At 42.7% G+C, this 19,936-nt stretch overlaps 1 protein-coding gene across 8 annotated transcripts in view; it reads right to left on the bottom strand.

The window, feature by feature from the left end:
- ABHD6 (abhydrolase domain containing 6, acylglycerol lipase) overlaps window positions 1-19,936 on the bottom strand; it is an 89,045-nt gene that overhangs the window by 19,224 nt on the left and 49,885 nt on the right. For 6 of the 8 annotated variants that reach the window (XM_022572742.2, XM_022572745.3, XM_022572741.2 and 3 more), the window contains 2 exons: window positions 16,331-16,395; window positions 8,144-8,296 (listed from right to left, as the gene is read on the bottom strand). In XM_022572742.2, the coding sequence (XP_022428450.1) occupies window positions 8,144-8,262 (119 nt within the window). In that variant the 5' untranslated portion in view covers window positions 8,263-8,296; window positions 16,331-16,395. Of the gene's footprint in view, window positions 1-8,143; window positions 8,297-13,363; window positions 14,337-16,330; window positions 16,396-19,936 lie in introns of those variants that run through there. The other 2 variants (XM_089918145.1, XM_022572746.2) reach the window with 2 other exon arrangements.

Here is a 19,936-nt window from a genome sequence, read left to right as displayed (position 1 = left end):
GAGCATATACAAGGTACTATTAAAATGAGTATCTGGAGCGGAGGTGGGAAATACTGTGAGAAGTAGGTGGAGAGGGAATAGCGGTGGGAGGCAGACTTACCATGCTTTTTTTTAGTACTTTTTCAATGAATATATTGCCTATTGAAAACATTAAAGATACAATAAAACTGGCTAGCTTAACAGCTCTTCTTATGACAAAACATACATATTTCATGAAATCAAATATGGTATGGTAACAGGAATTTGTTCACTCATTCATATCCCAGCTCATTCATTTACTGGCTATATGATCGTGAAACTCAATTTCCTCATCTATAATATGGGAAAATGTTGCATTCTACTAAGGGTATATATGGTTAAGATTAAAAGAGATAATCCATTACAAAGTCTGGTTCAATGCCCAACACACGGGAAATATTCAATAAATGGTAGTTTTATTATTATATAAAAAAGATTCTGTCCTTCAAATATATCATTTGCCAAAATTCCAGGGAAAATTGTGGAAAACTTTGTGACAAATATTATAGCCATGTAAGTGGAATCATTTGTTCTTTGGTGTCTGGCTTATTCCACTTAGCATAATGTTTTCAAGGTTCATCCATGTTGTACCCTACATCAGAATTGTATTCCTTTTTAAGGTTGAATAATATCCCATTGTATGTATATACCACATTTTGTTTATCATTCATCTATTGATGGATATTTGGATTGTTTCCATTTTTTTGGCAATTGTGCGTAATGCTGCTATGTACATTGGTATATAAGTATCTGTTTGAGTCCTTGCTTTCAATTCTTTGGGGTATAGAAGTACAATTGTTGGATCACATAGTAATTCTGTGTTTAACTTTTTAAGGAACCACTAAACTTTTCCACAGTAGTTATACCACTTTACATTTCTACCAGCAAAGCACAAGGGTTCCAGTTTCTCTACATCCTCAGCAACACTTGCTATTTTCCATTTCTTAAATAATAGCCATCCTAATGTGTGTGTAGTATATTGCTGTGGTTTTCATTTGCATTTCCCTAAGGACAAGGATGTTGAATATACATTTCTTTTTATTGAGATATAATTTACATACCATAAAATTCACCCTTTTAAATGGTACAACTGAGGTGTTTTTAGTATATTCACAAAGTTGTGCAACCATCACCACTAATCCTGGAACATTTTTATCAAAAAGAAACCTGACTGCAGAAATAGAGACAGATGTAGAGAACAAACATATGGACACCAAGCGGGGAAAGGGGGGTGGGGTGGGATGAATTAGGAGATTGGGATTGACATATATACACGAATATGTATAAAATAGATAACTAATGAGAACCTGCTGTAGAGCATAGGGTACTCTACTTCACTTCACTGCATACAGTAGAAATTAACACAACATTGTAAAACAACTATATCCCCAGAAAAGCAAATCCTTCTCGCCATTAAGGTAATAGTTGTAAACTAAGTTGACAGTTGTAAACTAAGTTCCCACTTCTCCATTCTCTGGCCATTGAATAAAGCTTGCACTGCTTCAATCTCAAAAAAAAAAAAAAAAAAAAAAACCCAACTGAACTATATACTTACAAATAACCACAATTAAAAAAGAAAAAGAAAGAAATCCATACCCATGAGCACTCACTCGCCATTCTCCTCTGCAGCTCCTGGCAACCACTAGTTTATTTCAAGTCTCTATGGATTTGCCTATTCTAGACATTTCCCATGAATGGGTTCATTCACTATGTGGCCTTTTGTGTCTGGCGTATTTCACTTAGCGTGTTTTCAAGTTCATCCATTATAGAATATATCAGTATTTTATTCCTTTTTAAGGCTAAATAATATTCCATCATATGGATATGCCATATTTGTTTATCCATTCATCTGTTGATGGACATTTGGGTTGTTTCTGCTTCTGAGCTATTAGGAATAGTGCCACTATGAACATACATATACAAGTTTTCCGTTCTCTTGGGTGTTCTCAGTTCATGTAGGAGTAGAATTCCTGGGTCATATAGTAGCTTTAAAAAAAAAAACCTTTTGAGGAACTGCCAGACTGTATTCCAAAGTGGTTACATCATTTCACATTCTCCACTAGCAGTATATGAGGGATCCAATTTCTCTACAACCTTCATTGTTATTTTTTAGAGAAACTTTCAATGTAAGTATAAATAATACAGAAAAGTACACATATTATAAGTGTACAGCCTGATGAATCTGCACAATGTGAATGAACCCATTATCTGCCACCCAGATCAAGGTCTAGGCTACGACCAGCATCCCAGATATCCACCTCATGCCTCTCCCCATTAATACCTCCTAAAGGTAACCACTACCTCATTTTCAAACAGGAGAGTTCTGCATGTTTTAGAATTTTATCATACAATAAGTTCTTATTTGTATCTGACTCCTTCCACTCAATATTATGTTTGTAAGGATCATTCATGTTGTAAAATGTAGCATTACTTCTTTCCATTTTCATAGCTATATAGTACTCCATTGTGTGAATAATGGTATGACTATACCTCAATTCATTTATCTATTACAGTATTAATGGACATTGGGTATTTCCAGTTTGGAGGTATTATAAATGGAGCTGCTATGGAACATTTTTGTATATATCTTTTGATCAATACATATACACAACACTTCTATTGGGTGAAATTAGTGGGTCATTTTGTCAAACAGTTTTCCAAAGTGGATGAACCAGTTTACATTTCAGTCAACAATACACCCGATTCTAGTTGTTGCAAATCTGTGGGTTAATAGTATCCCGCTAGAATTCATGTCCACCTGGAAACCGTGAATATGACCTTATTTGGAAATAGGGTCTTTGCAGATGTAGTCAAGTTAAGTTGAGGTCATAGTGGATTAGGGTTGGCTTCAAATCCAATGCGACTGGTGTCCTTATAAGAGGGAAATTAGGACACAGAAACACACAGAAGGAAGAACACCATGTGAAGACAGAGGCAGAGACTGGAGTAACACAACTACAAGTCAAGGAATGCCAAGGGTTGCTGGCAACCAGTAGAAGCTAGGGAGGGGGAAATGGAACAGATCCTCCCTCAGAGCGTCCAGAAGGAACCAACCTTGCCAGCACTTTGGTTTAGTATTTCTAGCCTCCAGGGCTGTGAGAGAATAAATTTCTGTTGTTGAAAGTCATCCAGTTTGTGGCAATTTGTTACAGCAGCCCTAGGGAACTAATACAACATCCTTGCCAATACTTGGAATTGCCAGTCAGCCCTTTTCATTTTAGCCATTCCGACGGGTGTGAAATGGTATCTCACTGAGGTTTTAATTTGAATATCCCTTAGGGCCAACAAAATTGATCATCATTTCACATGTTTATTGGCCATTATCTCCCCATCTTTAGGTCAAGTGTATATAATACGACGTAACCGTGGGAGTGATATTTCATCATACTCACAGGTTCTGGGGATTATGGAGGTAGTTCTTGGTGGGGCTGCTTTAGTAATTCTACCTGCCAAAGGGGTCAAGTATGACTTTTTTTCAGATGGATATCTAGTTAACCTAGTCCCCTTTCCCTGCTGCAGAGCAGTGCTACCTGTCACAATTCAAGAGACCGTATCTATGTACACCTGCTACCGGACTCTCCTGTCCCGTTGGTTTATTTGTCCTTTGTGCCAATTTCACCGTCTTGACTGCTAATTGCTTAATAATTAGTCTTGATAGCTGGCAGTGTACATCACCTAATATTGTTCTCCTTCAAGACTGTCTTGCTTAAATTTTTTTTACTTTTTTTTTTTACTTTTTATTTATTTATTTTTATTTTTGGCTGTGTTGGGTCTTCGTTTCTGTGCGAGGGCTTTCTCTAGTTGCGGCAAGCGGGGGCCACTCTTCATCATGGTGCGCGGGCCTTTCACTGTCGCGGCCTCTCTTGTTGCAGGGCACAGGCTCCTGACGCGCAGGCTCAGTAGTTGTGGCTCACGGGCCTAGTTGCTCCGCAGCATGTGGGATCTTCCCAGACCAGGGCTCGAACCTGTGTCCCCTGCATTAGCAGGCAGATTCTCAACCACTGCGCCACCAGGGAAGCCCTGTCTTGCTTAATTTGGCTCTTTGCTTTTCCTTATAAATGTAAGAATCAGTTTATTAAATTCCATAAGAAAAAAACCTGCTGGGATTTTAAAACGTGTGTACACTGAATCTACAGGTCACTGTAGGGAAATCTGACATCTCTCTATTGGAAAGTCTTGCAACTCACAAATATTGTCTATCCCCTCCATTAATTTAGATCGCTCAAAATTCCTCTCACTAATACTTTGTAGTTTTCTGAGTAAAGGCTTTGCACGTTGTTCTTTAGATTTATTCTTAGGTATTTTATATTTGTTGATACAAGATATTTTCATTTTCTATTTGTTTGTTGCTATTATATAAGAATACAACTGATTTTTGTTTACTTATCTTGTATTTAGCAATCTTGCCAAATTCACATTTATTTATTTATTTATTTATTTATTTATTTTTGGCTGCTTTGGGTCTGCGTTGCTGTGCACGGGCTTTCTCTAGTTGTGGTGAACGGGGGCTACTCTTCGTTGTGGTGCACAGGCTTCTCATTGCGGTGGCTTCTCTTGTTACAGAGCATGGGCTCTAGGCACACGGGCTTCAGAAGTTGTGGTGTGTGGATTCAGTAGTTGTGGCTCGCGGGATCTAGAGTGCAGGCTCAGTAGTTGTGGTGCACGGGCTTAGTTGCTCTGCAGCATGTAGGATCTTCCCGGACCAGGGCTCGAACCCGTGTCCCCTGCATTGGCAGGCAGATTCTTAACCACTGCGCCACCAGGGAAGCCCCTCACATTTTTAATTTTAACAAATTATCGATAGATTCTTCTGGACTTCCTATGTACACAATCATGCCATCAGAAACAACATCAGTTTTATTTCTTCTTTTCCAATTATCCTCTTCTCTCTCTTATATGTATGATTTCTTATCTTTTTTTTTTTTTTTTTTTTTTTTGCGGTACGCAGGCCTCTCACTGTGTGGCTTCTCCCGTTGCGGGGCACAGGCTCCGGACGCACAGGCTCAGCGACCATGGCTCACGGGCCCAGCCGCTTCGCAGCATGTGGGATCTTCCCGGACCGGGGCACGAACCCGTGTCCCCTGCATCGGCAGGCGGACTCCCAACCACTGCGCTACCAGGGAAGCCCCGGTGAACAGTTTTGACAGTTTAGAAAACGAAAGTCAGAGCAGCCCCTGATATCACCCACAGTGGCCACGGCATCTCCAGTGTGGCTGTCTGTGGACTCTCACAGCCACGTGTTTGCCATCTCCTGAAGGAGCTATCACAGTCCCCATCTCTGTGGAACTATGCTAGCCATGCTCCAGGGACACTTAGACCCAGAGAGTTCTCTGAAGGCTGACTGTGACCCACCGGGGACACTGTGCCCTGAGGAACTCAGAAGACCTAGAGGGAAGTCCAGGCAAGAGCGCCCCGAGATCCTTCCTCATACCCATATGCTCACTCGGCAGCATGGCTTGGGGTATCAGGGATGCCCAGCTACCTCTACTGCCTGCTGTTCCTGTTCACATCGCAATCCTGAAAATTAACTTGGCTAAGCCAGGTCTGCAGGGTGAACCTGTGGGTGGTCGTTACGGGCAGCTGAGTAAATGAAGGCCTTTGGAGGAGTAGCTGTGGTTAAGGGACATTAAGTGACTCACAGCAAAGCTGCTCATCCTATGACAACCACTGTGAAAGTGTCACTTGCAGGGAGGTGATTTGAAGCAAACAGCCTGTGCGTTTCAGTGGGGTGGGGGAAGCCACCCACAGGAATTCCAGCGACTCTGCAATGGCATTACAGGTTCTATTACTATAATCACAGCCCCTCTGCCACAGCGCTAGCCGGCATAATCCGAAAGGATTTCTAGGATTTTCATCCTCCCCAGCCAACTGGGTTTCTTCTTGGCCTGTGTGGCTGAGTTCACAAAATAAAGAGATTTGTGTTCGTCCTCCAGCTACAGCTCTGAGTGAAGTGACAGGCATGGGCAGGCTTTAAGGTCACCTGCATCTGCGCTGTCAAATAATAAAGGACTGAATGTTCTCTGTGGGGCCTCTCTGGGTTTTGGTGGTATTACTTGTTCATAAAAGTGAATTATTTGCTATGAGTCATTATTCATAATAGCAAAAAGTGGAAACAACACAAACGTCCATTTGGATAAATAAAATGTGGTATAACCATACAATGGACCATTATTCAGCCATCACAATGAACAAAGTACAGATATACACTGCAGCATGGGTAAGCCTTGAAAAGCGCAAGCCAGACCCCCAAAAAACACAAATCGTACGATCTCGTTTATATGAAATGTCCACAACAGGCAAATCCAAAGAGACAGAAGGTAGATTACTAGTTACCAGGGGATGAAGAGAGGAGAAAACTGGGAGTACCTGCTAACAAGTATGGGGGTTCTTTTGGGGGAGATGGAAATGTTCTCAATTAGATAGTGGTAATTCACAGTACGGTGAAAGCCAATTAAATGTACACTTTAAAATGGTGAAGTTTAAATTATATGAATTTTAACTCAAAAAAGTCCATTATTTGCTATGAAGTTAATTTTCTCTTGAAAGATCAAGCATCAAAATTATTCTAACATGCTGACTCTGAAAGCCTTCTCCGCGATGGCCCAAGGAATTGGGTGTTGGGGGACTCTGCAGCAGAGGCTGGTTTCCGCATGTGGTGGGTGGAATAATCACACCTCTGCATGCAGCCGTATACATGGTTACGGGTCACATCGCTGAACTGCATTCTCTGCTCCACTTCAAGGCTGGAGAGGGGCACACCACTCTGGCCTCTCCACGTCAGGGGCCACATGGGAGCCTTGGCCCCAAAGCACTCCTACTGCCAGTGCTTCAAGGGCTATGGCATTTAAGTAGGCAGAGTCTTAGCTTCATCAATGCGGAGGTGGGTCCTGGGTGACCCTATGAAGGGGTCATCACCTCCCCACAAGAGTGAGTGAAACATGAAAGCTCCCTTCTGTTCAATTAGCTTCTTTTCAAGGATCAGAGCCTGGCTGGCAGGGGGAAAATTCCACACTCTAATGAAACAAAAGGGAGCCAGAACGGAGGGCAGATAAAGGGCACAGGCACAACCTCCCTGCATTCTTTTCTCAGGGCACAGAACGCAGTCCTAAGTTCCAGAAGTTGTGATTAAATCTCAGTGTGCTTCCCTATGGCACACAGAGGAACCAGGTCTATTTCAGTATTTCCTTCATCATGGGATGAATCCATGGGAGTGTGAGAGGTGATTTTATTTGGTAAATGGACTGTGGCATGAAAAGTCCCTGAGGCACATCATGAGAAAGCTTCTCTCTTTTCAACTGTTAACCTTCTGATTCCATCAAGGAGAAAGGCTCTATACCTTTCACATCTCTCAGACTTTTTAACACAGAGAAAGGAGAGAGTCTTTGGTAGGCAATGGTATCTAGGCTAGAATTTATGAACAGAGTTTAATGGCATTGTGCTTATTTTTACTTTCTTATAGTAATTTAATATTTTTGGTATGTATGGCAAGCTTTCCACTTAAGGTAGTGATATGTCACTGTTAAATTGATTGAAGGTTTTCTTAAAAAGTCACTCTAAAGAAAATACAAAAGAAAAGTAGAGGTGGTATGCAGATAGAGCAAGAAGCATAAAGGTGACTCAAGAATGACAGAAGTTTTGGAAACTTCTTTTCCGTCACTTTACTAATGAACACTTTTTTTTTTTTTTTTTGGGCGTCCCTGGGTGGGTGCGACTAATGATTGCTTTAAAAAAAATCTAAAACCATTCTGTCCTATCCATGCCATCTCCACGATCCTACTCTTTCTAACTCATTTTTCAGTGTATTTCACTGTACCTGTCAAGACATCACTGGATCAGAATCCAACGACCAAGAAAAACCAAAGGAATTACCATGAATCAGTGACGTTGGGAGACAGGGTGGTCTCCTGAGTAAAGACACCATCAGAAACCTGGAAGAATTTACCCGGGGAGAAGCTACCACTACTTCAGGAACACTCCCAACATTCAAGAAAGGATGTCTTTCAACTCTTCTGTAAGTTTGAAATATTTCATGATAAATGTTGAACAGCCACAACCAAAAAGGACAAGCAGAGAAGGTGGCATGGTCATGATACTCCTGAAAACTTGAACTATAAAATGAACTTACCAGTAATAGATTCTTATCAGTGCCGAAGGCCACAGGAGAAATGAGGCTACAAACGCCAGGATCGGGATGGCCAGCGTCCCGCCCGCGATCACAAACATGTTAACCACGTCAAGATCCATCCTGCTCTTTAGGGCTGGCTGACACCTGCAGGGGCTGAAGAGAGAGACAGTATTGAAACTCCGTCTCAGGGACTTCCCTGATGGCACAGTGGTTAAGAATCTGCCTGCCAATGCAGGGGACACGGGTTCAATCCCTGGTTCGGGAAGATCCCACATGCACTGGAGCAACTAAGCCTGTGAGCCACAACTACTGAAGCCCGCGCGCCTAGAGCCCGTGCTCCACAACAAGAGAAGCCACCGCAATGAGAAGCCCGCGCACCGCAACGAAGAGTAGCCTCAGCTCGCCGCAGCTAAAGAAAGCCTGCGTGCAGCAACAAAGACCCAATGAGGCCAAAAATAAATAAAAATTTTTTTTTAATTTAAAAAAAAGAAAGTCCATCTCAGGAGACAAGGTGAAGAAGCAAAGCAGAACAGAGAAGTGAATGACACAGAATGAGAGCAAGGATCAGGAGACAAGTGCTTTAAAAGATCTAAATAGGCAGGACAACTAAATGTAATGAGGAATCCTTAAGATGACCCTGGAGTTTTTTTAAAGCTATAAAGGAAACTGGGGCCAACTGGGGAAATGTGAGTAAGAACTGGTTATTAGATAATATTATTGTATCAGTGAGTGTGGTGATGGAATTGTGGTTATGTTTATATGTAAGAGAACGTCCTTGTTCCTAGCGTCTGCTGAAGTATTAAGGGATAAAGAATAGTAATATATGCTCCTCACTTTTAAAAGTTGAGGAGAGAAAAAATGTATATGTGCGTGTGTGCGTGCATCTGTGTGTGCATTGTGTACATGCATGTATGCATGCGTGTGTGCATCTGCGTTTGCCCGTGTGTGTGTGTGCATGCGTGCATGTGTGTGTAGGGGAGGGAGAAATAAAGTAAGTGTGGTGAAATGTACTGGTAACCTCTAACTTTCCTACTAGGTTTGCAATTTTTTTTTTTTTTTTTTTTTGCGGTACGCGGGCCTCTCACTGTTGTGGCCTCTCCCGTTGCGGAGCACAGGCTCCGGACGCACAGGCTCAGTGGCCACGGCTCACTCCACAGCACGTGGGATCTTCCGGGACCAGGGCACAAACCCACGTTCCCCCCATCGGCAGGTGGACTCTCAACCACCGTGCCACCAGGGAAGCCCCTAGGTTTGCAATTTTTAAAAATGAAAAGTTAAGGAGGACAGAAGGCCTGGAAGGAAGGAAGGAAGGAAGGAAGGGAAGAGAGGAAGGAAAAAATACACATGTACACATGGATGCTTATCTATATACAGACTATCACTGGAAGGTGTACAAGAAACCAGCAACAGTGGTTGCATGTGAGGTGGGGAATCAGATGGGTGTCAGGGATAGAGGGAGACTTGCTTTTCATGGTCTACCCTTTAAAATCTTTGGTTATGTATCATGTACAGGCATAGACTTCACATATAAGTATATACAGTAAAACGTTAGGAGGGAACACATTAGAACAGCAGAGTTTTCAGTATACTTTCTGATGTCCTTCCATAGACTTGGTGGACACATCTGAAGGCTAGGATGTGAGCTCCAGGAGGGGAGGGACTGTATCCCCAGCATTCAGACTAGGGCCTGACCCATTTCTAGGCACTCTAGAAATCACCACTGAATTAGAGGTCCCCACCCAGTCCTGTCTCATGAACTCACTCACAACATGGTTTTTTTTTTTTCATGGAATAAAAAATATTTCAAGTTCCGTCATCCTCCCCAATAGAGAAAACAACTTCTGCAAGGATCTGTAAGTCAGGTGTGGCCCTTTGCCATCTGAGGACTCGGCCACTTGTGTTAAGTGTGCATCTCACTAACATAAAAAAGAGCCTTCTTCAAGAAAAAGCAAACATCTAGCAAATCATGGTCTTCCTTATATTTCCTGTGAAATGGAAGGCTTTGTCCCATACACCTCCATCAACTGATGTGTGTTTCAATTTTACAATGATTTCATGATGGCACAGTATGACCACTGAGCATGGGGGTCAGCCAACTTCTTCTGTAAAGGGCAGATGATAAATATTTCAGCATTGTGGGTTATAAGGTCTCTGTCGCAACTCTTCAAGCTTGTAGTGAGACAGCAGTCATACAACATGTAATGAATGGGTGTGACTGTGTGCCAATAAAACTTTATTGTAAAAAACAGCCTTCAGGTTGTAATTTGCTAACCCTTGATAGAGCACACCAACTCCATCAAACAGGCAAGGCGAGTGTTTTATTCCCTATATTTATAGGCTGAGGCAACTAAGGCACAGAGAGGTTAAGTAACTTGCCCAAGGTCACTCAGCTGGTAGTCATGATTAAAAAACAAGTTTCTGGCTTGGACCCACTCTCATTGCTCCTAACTCCACTTGGTCTAATTTTTTTCAAATGGCCTTTTCTCAATCTTTGTAACCTCTCTGCTTTTAAATACCCACATTTGTCACCCCTGATTTCTCCATGAAGATGTGACATCTCCATTTAAATGTTTGGTCTCTTGTGAGAGGTTTGGTGAAACAAGCCCCTCGGTCTAGAGGGGGAAACAGATACATCTGTAGGTGGGTTAGATGGTTCCTTTCAGTTTCACACACACTCTATCCGGGGACAGTACTGAGTCTACGGTAATGAAAGCTGCCGCCTTCTCAGGGGCAGAAGCACTGTCTGTGTTTCTGATTCAACTGTCCTCTCAGTTTCTCAGTCACTGTCAACACTTTTTCCAGCACACTTATATCACCGGGCTCGTTCTCCTCCCAGAACCAGAGCTCCTAGGTGGTAGGAATAACCATACATGTTCTTTCTAGTGCCTAGAATAAGCACAGTACACAAATAAGGTGCACATGAATTAACGAAAATCAAAGCGACAAAATGGGTTCAATCCTATTTGTTTTAGGGACAACCATTCCCAATGATGCTCTAAGAGACCTGACTTTTCTCTCTTTCGATAATTACAAAACTCCCCAGGAGTCACCTATTTAATGCTGGGTACAATTTACGATGCTACAAAGGCCCCACTGTCAAGGGGTAAGCAAATTAATCACAGAGTGAAGGGTATCTTACGAATCTATTTGAATAGTGTGGGTCACAAGAGTTGCTGAAGGTGGGAACTGTCGGATTCAAGAGGACTTTTCCACATCACATAAAGGCCTTAAAAACTGCTGAGGGTCGCCGTGAATTCTGATTTCTGAGATGCAGAAAGTTAACTGCATGCTGTTCTTTTAGACTAGGAATTAGAACATTTTATGCCCAAAGCCATAGATGTCACAGACTCTGACACTGGAGATGGGAGCCCCAACATGAAGTCATGATCATCAAAAAGAAAGCTCATGGCTTCATCAATGCCTGCTAGGGATGTCACAGTCAGTTTGGGGGAAGGTTTTATCTGGCTCCATCCTCCATTTAATGGCAGAATAAAGTCTTTAATAAGGAGCTTTTACAGAGCATCATCAATTTAGCAAGGCTTGGACTTGTTACAAAGAATCCTGCACACTTTCCCTGATGACATCAAATACAGACAGGCCCTGAGTGAAGACACTCATGTTTTCTGAGTTTTCTATAAAGAGCTGACCGTTATTCCTACCTCTGCAACATTCTTCGTTTTACAAAGGACTTGCCCCAGCCTTTGAAAAGGCAGCTGCCCTACCCTGCTGGGGTTTGTTTATAGGATGTTCTATGTACCCAAGGCGGAAGCTGGACACAGAAAAACTGAAGCCTTGTGAACCCAGAATCACTAATGACTAAACATCAACTAAGGGGTAGAGCGTGGAGTTTCCCTAAGCACAGGGCCCAAACAACTGATGTTTGCGAGATGACTTCAGGGGGCAGAACACTCAGGGCTACACAGCATCAGGTAACACTCACATTCACACTGAGAAAGTCATCTCTTTGCAGTTCTTTTCCCGCCCTGCTTAGGTCAAAGAGAAACTCTCAGTGTGGTTATAAAATAGCTTTCTAACCCTTGAGCCTCCCGCAGGCAACGGTATCTAGCTATTTAATAACATTGTGTTGATTTTTATGGATATTTTCAGTTTATGGTAGTGATGCACATTAATCTAAGTTAAAAGAAGGAAATGAGTTAAAGAAAAATGCTAATAGGTGATACACGGATCTGGTGAACATCATGGTGGTGACAGATGAATGGCTGCCACTGGGGCAGATGTGTGTGATGGACGGGCACGCGGCTGGGGGTGGGGCGCTCCGCTGGCTCTTCCACGCACCCGCTGGGAGACCTTGGTTTCCTCATCTATTAATGAGAACATTCGTCCAAAACATCTCATCAGCCTTTTCCTACTCTGGTGACTTAAAACATTTCTGAAATTATGCCAGACAATTGAAGAGTAGGATCTGGCTCACTCCCCACGAGAATCTCGTTCCCTGTTACATTTTTCCCAAAACCTAAAACAGTATCTGGGAAATATCTGGTGCGTGGTTAATGTTTGATATCGTTTTGGTGTTTGATAATGGCTGAATAGACTGAAAAAGAAAAATGAACTTGTTTTACGTATCTGTTGTGTCACGTGAGACACCCCAGTGTTAATGACAGTGATTTCAGCGGCTTTGCAGCACATCCAAGCTGTGCATTCAGGGCCTTTATCTCTGAACGCAGGGACAAAAATTAATCAGTAGATCCAGATAAACATTGGACTCATGTTCCCAAGTTTAGTCAGGGGTTAGAGGTCAGGCATAACATGTCACAATTGTCTTTTAATGTTCTCACTGACTTTTAAAACCCATCATCCTGAGTTCTGATACTTTAATCTTAAGGTATAAAGCAAAATTCCAAGAATAAATAGAATGTAAAACATTTTTATAGAATCTTGCCTTCCCCTGGACATCTACTCATATGCCATCAATTTTGACAAACTAAAGTCCTGGTCTCTTCAAAATCATGTTTATTTTAATAACTATAGCAACAACAGTAATCACCATGGCCACTACCACCATAGCCAAAGATAGAAGAGCGACAGCCTCCATGTATTGGACGACTGCTGTATGCCAGGCCCCGTGTAAATGGTTCACATACATCCTCTCATTTTATCCTGCACAACACTGGGAGTAAGAAGCACTTCTCCCATTTTAAAGATGGAGAAACTGAAGCTTACAGAAGTTAACAAATGCCCCCAAGGTCACCTGACTGGTACCTGGCATGAGCTGCATTTCAGTCCAATCCTGTAGGTGTGCCTGGTTCATGCCACCTTTGCCTCTTCTCTCAGCACTTGCTAAGCAGGTATTTATTGTACGTCAGTTACACAAAAGGCCCGGAGTTCAGTGTTCCCAGTTCAGTGGTCCCACAGACGTTCTTTGCACTTCTCCAGAACTATTTTAAGAGGATGTAACATGCTAACTTTACAAGTTAACAACTTGTTACCTTATTGTTGCTGGTGTCTTTGAAAAACTAACCAGTGCTGGGACTTCCCTGGTGGTCCAGGGGTAAAGAATCCGTCTCACAATGCAGGCAACTAAGCCCTGTGTGCCTCCACTAGAGAGCCTGCTACAGCCCACGTGCTCTGGAACCCGCGCGCCACAGCTAAAGAAGAGAAAACCCGCACACCACAACGAAGAGCCCATGTGCCGCTACTAAGAACCAACACACCCAAAAAATACCAAAAAACAACAAACAACAACAACAAAAAACTAACCAGTGCTGCTCATAACTTTTTTTTTAACTCTGCAATATGAAAATTCTTTCCACAGTGTTGTCCACCTGGAAAAAGCACTAAGTTCTTGAAATCTGAGTATAAAATCCCAGCTGTTAAACATTGTTGCATCTACCCAACACTGATTTCTGAAACTAGGTTCTTTTTTTTCAATAATTTTTATTTATTTATTTATTTATTTAATTTATTTAGTTTTGGCTGCGTTGGGTCTTCCTTGCTGCGTGCGTGATTTCTCTAGTTGCAGCAAGCGGGGGCTACTCTTCGTTGCAGTGCGTGGGCTTCTCTTGTCGCAGAGCATGGGCTCTAGGCACACGGGCGTCCGTAGTTGTGACTCACGGGCTCTAGAGCGCAGGCTCAGTAGCTGTGGCACATAGGCTTAGTTGCTCCGCGGCATGTGCGATCTTCCCGGACCGGGGCTCAAACCCATGTCCCCTGCACTGGCTGGCTGATTCTTAACCACTACGCCACCAGGGAAGCCCTGAAACTAGGTTCTTGTAAAGATAAACCAATTCCTCAAAATTATCACTAGGGCTTCCCTGGTGGCACAGTGGTTGAGAGTCCGCCTGCCGTTGCAGGGGACACGGGTTCGTGCCCCAGTCTGGGAGGATCCCACATGCCGCGGAGCAGCTAGGCCCGTGAGCCATGGCCGCTAAGCCTGAGCGTCTGGAGCCTGTGCTCCGCAACGGGAGAGGACACAACAGTGACAGGCCCGCGTACTGCAAAAAAAAAAAAAAAAAAAAAAAAAACTATTACTAATGACCAACAGCTAAAAAAGATACTAAGATTCTCTTGTATGGAAGCCCCAGGATTGATGAGATAGAGTAATTTGAGAAATGAGCAGCTCTAACGCCTTGTCACAGGAATCTTCTCCATCACGAAGGAAAATCGCACTGAAAGTTCCAAGGAAGTAGTTAAGCCTGCCCAGTCATCACTGAACGTGTGGCATGACCCCAGGATTGCTGCCATAAGGTGCTCACCTCTGCCCTCCTGGCCTTGTCTCCCCCTCACTCTGGCTGAGCCCATTCCTCCTCTGTACTTTGCAGCTCAGACACCCCTGCTGTTCAAACAAGCCATGGCTCTGAGCATGCAAAGCTTGGTTCCTAAGATTCTCTGCTCCCGCTCTCCCCTGGATATTCCCATGATGCGCTCCTTACTTTTCCCCTTGAACAGTCCCATGATGAGCTCTTCATTGTCTTCCTTGAAGAGCTCACCATATCTACACCCTCTGCCACTCCCTCCTACAGGAAACGCAAAAATCAACATACCTGGCCAGGACCTTCTTCCAGACTTTTCCAAAAGCCTGCTTCACTATCTCCATGACCCAAAAGTCCTGTCCTACAAGGTCTCAGGTACCTCTCTCCCCTTGCTCCTGACTTGTCGATTTCTGCCAACAGTATCCCCATCAGTCTGGCCTCCCAGACTCCGATGCATGTTTCACTCTTCCTCCTTGCTCAACACTCCTGTCAGGCAATGGCAACGAGGTGCCAGCGCTGGAGCCAACTTGTCTGAGTCTAGACAAACTGCACTGTTTATGGGTGGCTATTTAAATTTAAATTAATTAGATAAAATTCAAAGTTCAGTCCTTCAGTCACATCCATCACACTGTAAACGCTTGAGAGCCACGTACAAATAGGAGCTGCTGCGTTGGACAGCACAGTTTTAGGGGGTCTACACCCCCGAAAGCCTGTGCAACCAATTCCTTTGGCTTAACATTTACTAGGAACGTCGTGGGGGAAGAAACATTCCCACCAGGTGTGAGACGTCGTAGGAGTCACACCACAGCTCCCTCAGCCGCCACACTGCGTCCAGGTCGTCATCTCTCCTTGCTCCCACTTCTGTGAAGACTGCCCTTTCACGCCCCGTTCAGTCCTTCCACCACCAGCTGCCAGAGGAATCTTCTCAGTTCACGCCAAGGACGGGGGGGCTCTGGTCTAGTGTGAACTCTGAGTACTCCGTATTATCCCGACTCAACTTCCTGGCCCCCACCTCTGCCTGCACCCCAAACATCCAACTCCTGCCCCCACAAAAGCCCCACACAGCCTCACACTTCATCTTTCTCACACTGTCCCCTTCGTGTGGAGCACTCCTGTCCCACCTGCCTGATGAACTCCTCTCTGTCTTTGGGGCTGATTCAAGTGTCACACTCCCCAGGAAAGCACCCTGGTCCCCACAGGCCCAGGTCTTCTCGACTCCCTTCAAACTCAGAGCCCTGCTCCAGGCACAGCCTTTGAGAAGGGAGGGCTTTTGGATATATATCTTGAGCTTTAAAAATCTTCAGGTGCCCAATCCCCTCCCCACCAGACCTACTGAACCAGAGAACACTTCTGCCCCCAGACAGGCTGGTCTGCAGAAGGGTGCCAGGGAGCTTACAGAGTAGCCCCAGTCTCATTAAAGGGCTGCCTTGCCCGCCCGCCCACCCCATAATATATGGTGTTAAAAATCTATACTCACTCTTCGAAGAGCACAGCCTTCTTTCCCAACTGCTACTGGCTCTGGCAGAAGCTGAAATTGAGACTCTGGAATCACAGGAAAGAAAATGACAAAGCATTAAATCATATTAGAGAATAGGAATGAAGTGCTAACAACCAACCGGGGAGGCGAAACATCTCCTCCTTGGCACAGGAGAAGTGCAAATATCCTGTGGCTTTCAAGCTCCCTCCGGTTCAGGTCACCTTCCCTAATTAAACAACCTGCACCAAGGGTAGGCAGGGCAAGTTGAGATAAAGAGCTTGGCCAGGAGGGTGTGAAGGTCAAAGAAGGAATCTGCAATGAGGATAAAGCAAGGAACTGAGCTGGTGATTCCTGGCCTGCAGGAGCAAGAAAGGCAATAAGGGAAACAGGCATGCTTGGGTGAGAGGGGATACTGAAGGCTTGAAACTTAACTAAGACCTTCAAATAAAGATGAAAACTCCCCTTCTCCATCTGGGGTTAGGGTTACCTAAAGTTATACTCAGAAAGGAATGAGAGGAAGGTGGCAACCAATGGGAAAATGAATACAGTATTTCTATTAGAGTGGCTACAGAGAGGGGACCGCAAAGCTCAAAAACAGGGCTGGACAGAGCAGAGATGCTGGCAAAGGCACTGCAGCAGAAAAATGAGGAGACAGGTAGATGGGTGATTGAAAGTCACAAAACCCCTGAATTATTCCAGAGGGGTCAAGGAATTAAACAAAAAAATAACACCGAGATAGCCTCATCCACCAGAGAGCAGACAGCAGAAGCAAGAACTACAATCCTGCAGCCTGTGGAACAAAAACCACATTCACAGAAAGATAGAGGACTATGTACCAGATGAAGGAACAAGATAAAACCCCAGAAAAACTACTAAATGAAGTGGAGATAGGTAACCTTCCAGAAAAAGAATTCAGAATAACGATAGTGAAGATGATCCAGGACCTCGGAAAAAGAATGGAGGCAAAGATCGAGAAGACGCAAGAAATGTTTAACAAAGACCTAGAAGAATTAAAGAACAAACAAACACAGATAAACAATACAACAACTGAAATGAAAACTACACTAGAAGGAATCAATAGCAACATAACTGAGGCAGAAGAACGGATAAGTGACCTGGAAGACAGAATGGTGGAATTCACTGCTGCGGAACAGAATAAAGAAAAAACAATGAAAAGAAGTGAAGACAGACTAAGAGACCTCTGAGACAACATTAAACGCAACAACATTCGCATTATAGGGGTCCCAGAAGGAGAAGAGAGAGAGAAAGAACCAGAGAAAATATTTGAAGAGATTATAGTCAAAAACCTCCCTAACATCGGAAAGGAAACAGCCACCCAAGTCTAGGAAGCACAGAGAGTCCCATACAGGATAAACCTAAGGAGAAAAATGCCGAGACACACAGTAATCAAATTGGCAAATATTAAAGACAAAGAAAAATTATTGAAAGCAGCAAGGGAAAAATGACAAATAACATACAAGGGAACTCCCATAAGGTTAACAGCCGATTTCTCTACAGAAACTCTACAAGCCAGAAGGGAGTGGCATGATATACTTAAAGTGATGAAAGGGAAGAACCTACAACCAAGATTACTCTACCTGGCAAGGATCTCATTCAGATTCGATGGAGAAATCAAAAGCTTTACAGACAAGCAAAAGCTAAGAGAATTCAGCACCACCAAACCAGCTCTACAACAAATGCCAAAGGAACTTCTCTCTAAGTGGGAAACACAAGAGAAACAAGGACCTACAAAAACAAACCCAAAACAATTAAGAAAATGGTAATAGGAACACACATAACGATAATTACCTTAAACGTGAATGGATTAAATGCTCCAACCAAAAGACACAGGCTTGCTGAATGGACACAGAAACAAGACCCATATATATGCTGTCTACAAGAGACCCACTTCAGACCTAGGGACACATACAGACTGAAAGTGAGGGGACAGAAAAAGATATTCCATGCAAATGGAAATCAAAAGAAAGCTGGAGCAGCAATACTCATATCAGATAAAATAGACTTTAAAATAAAGAAAGTTACAAGAGAAAAGGAAGGACACTACATAATGATCAAGGGATCAATCCAAGAAGAACATATAACAATTATAAATATATATGCACCCAACATAGGAGCACCTCAATACATAAGGCAACTGCTAACAGCTATAAAAGAGGAAATCGACAGTAACACAATCATAGTGGAGGACTTTAACACACTTACACCAATGGACAGATCATCCAAAATGAAAATAAATAAGGAAACACAAGCTTTAAATGACACAATAGACCAGATCGATTTAATTGATATTTATAGGACATTCCATCCAAAAACAGCAGATTACACTTTCTTCTCAAGTGCGAGACAGAACATTCTCCAGGATAGATCACATCTTGGGTCACAAATCAAGCCTCAGTAAATTTAAGAAAACTGAAATCATATCAAGCATCTTTTCTGACCACAACACCATAAGATTAGAAATCAATTACAGGGAAAAAAACATAAAAAACACAAACACATGCAGGCTAAACAATACGTTACTAAATAACCAAGAGATCACTGAAGAAATCAAAGAGGAAATCAAAAAATACCTAGAGACAAATGACAATGAAAAATGATGATCCAAAACCTATGGGATGCAGCAAAAGCAGTTCTAGGAGGGAAGTTTATAGATATACAAGCCTACCTCAAGAAACAAGAAAAATCTCAAATAAACAATCTAACCTTACACCTAAAGGAACTAGAGAAAGAAGAACAAACAAAACCCAACGTTAGCAGAAGGAAAGAAATCATAAAGATCAGAGCAGAAATAAATGAAATAGAAACAAAGAAAACAATAGCAAAGATCAATAAAACTAAAAGCTGATTCTTTGAGAAGATAAACAAAATTGATAAACCACTAGCCAGACTCATCAAGAAAAAGAGGGAGAGGACTCAAATCAGTAAAATTAGAAATGAAAAAGGAGAAGTTACAACAGACACCGGAGAAATACAAAGCATCCTAAGAGACTACTACAAGCAACTCTATGGCAACAAAATGGACAACCTGGAAGAAATGGGCAAATTCTTAGAAAGGTATAACCCTCCAAGACTGAACCAGGAAGAAATAGAAAATATGAACAGACCAATCACAAGTAATGAAATTGAAACTGCGATTTAAAATCTTCCAACAAACAAAAGTCCAGGACCAGATGGCTTCACAGGTGAATTCTATCAAACATTTAGAGAAGAGCTAACACCCATCCTTCTCAAACTCTTCCAAAACACTGCAGAGTAAGGAATACTCAAAATCTCATTCTATGAGGCCACCATCACCCTGATACCAAAAGCAGACAAAGATACTACAAAAAAAGAAAATTACAGACCAATATCACTGATGAATACAGATGCAAAAATCCTCAACAAAATACTAGCAAACAGAATCCAACAACACATTAAAAGGATCATACACCATAATCAAGTGGGATTTATACCAGGGATACAAGGATTCTTCAATATATGCAAATCAATCAGTGTGATACACCATATTAACAAACTGAAGAATAAAAACCATATGATCAGCTCAATAGATGCAGAAAAAGCTTCTGACAAAATTAAACACCCATT

Source organism: Delphinapterus leucas, chromosome 10 (genome assembly GCF_059928025.1).
Source record: "Delphinapterus leucas isolate spDelLeu-1000000601 "Yukka" chromosome 10, BTC_Dleu_Yukka2, whole genome shotgun sequence".
Classification (NCBI taxonomy): Eukaryota; Metazoa; Chordata; class Mammalia; order Artiodactyla; family Monodontidae; genus Delphinapterus; species Delphinapterus leucas.
This window is presented reverse-complemented; position numbering and strand designations above follow the sequence as displayed.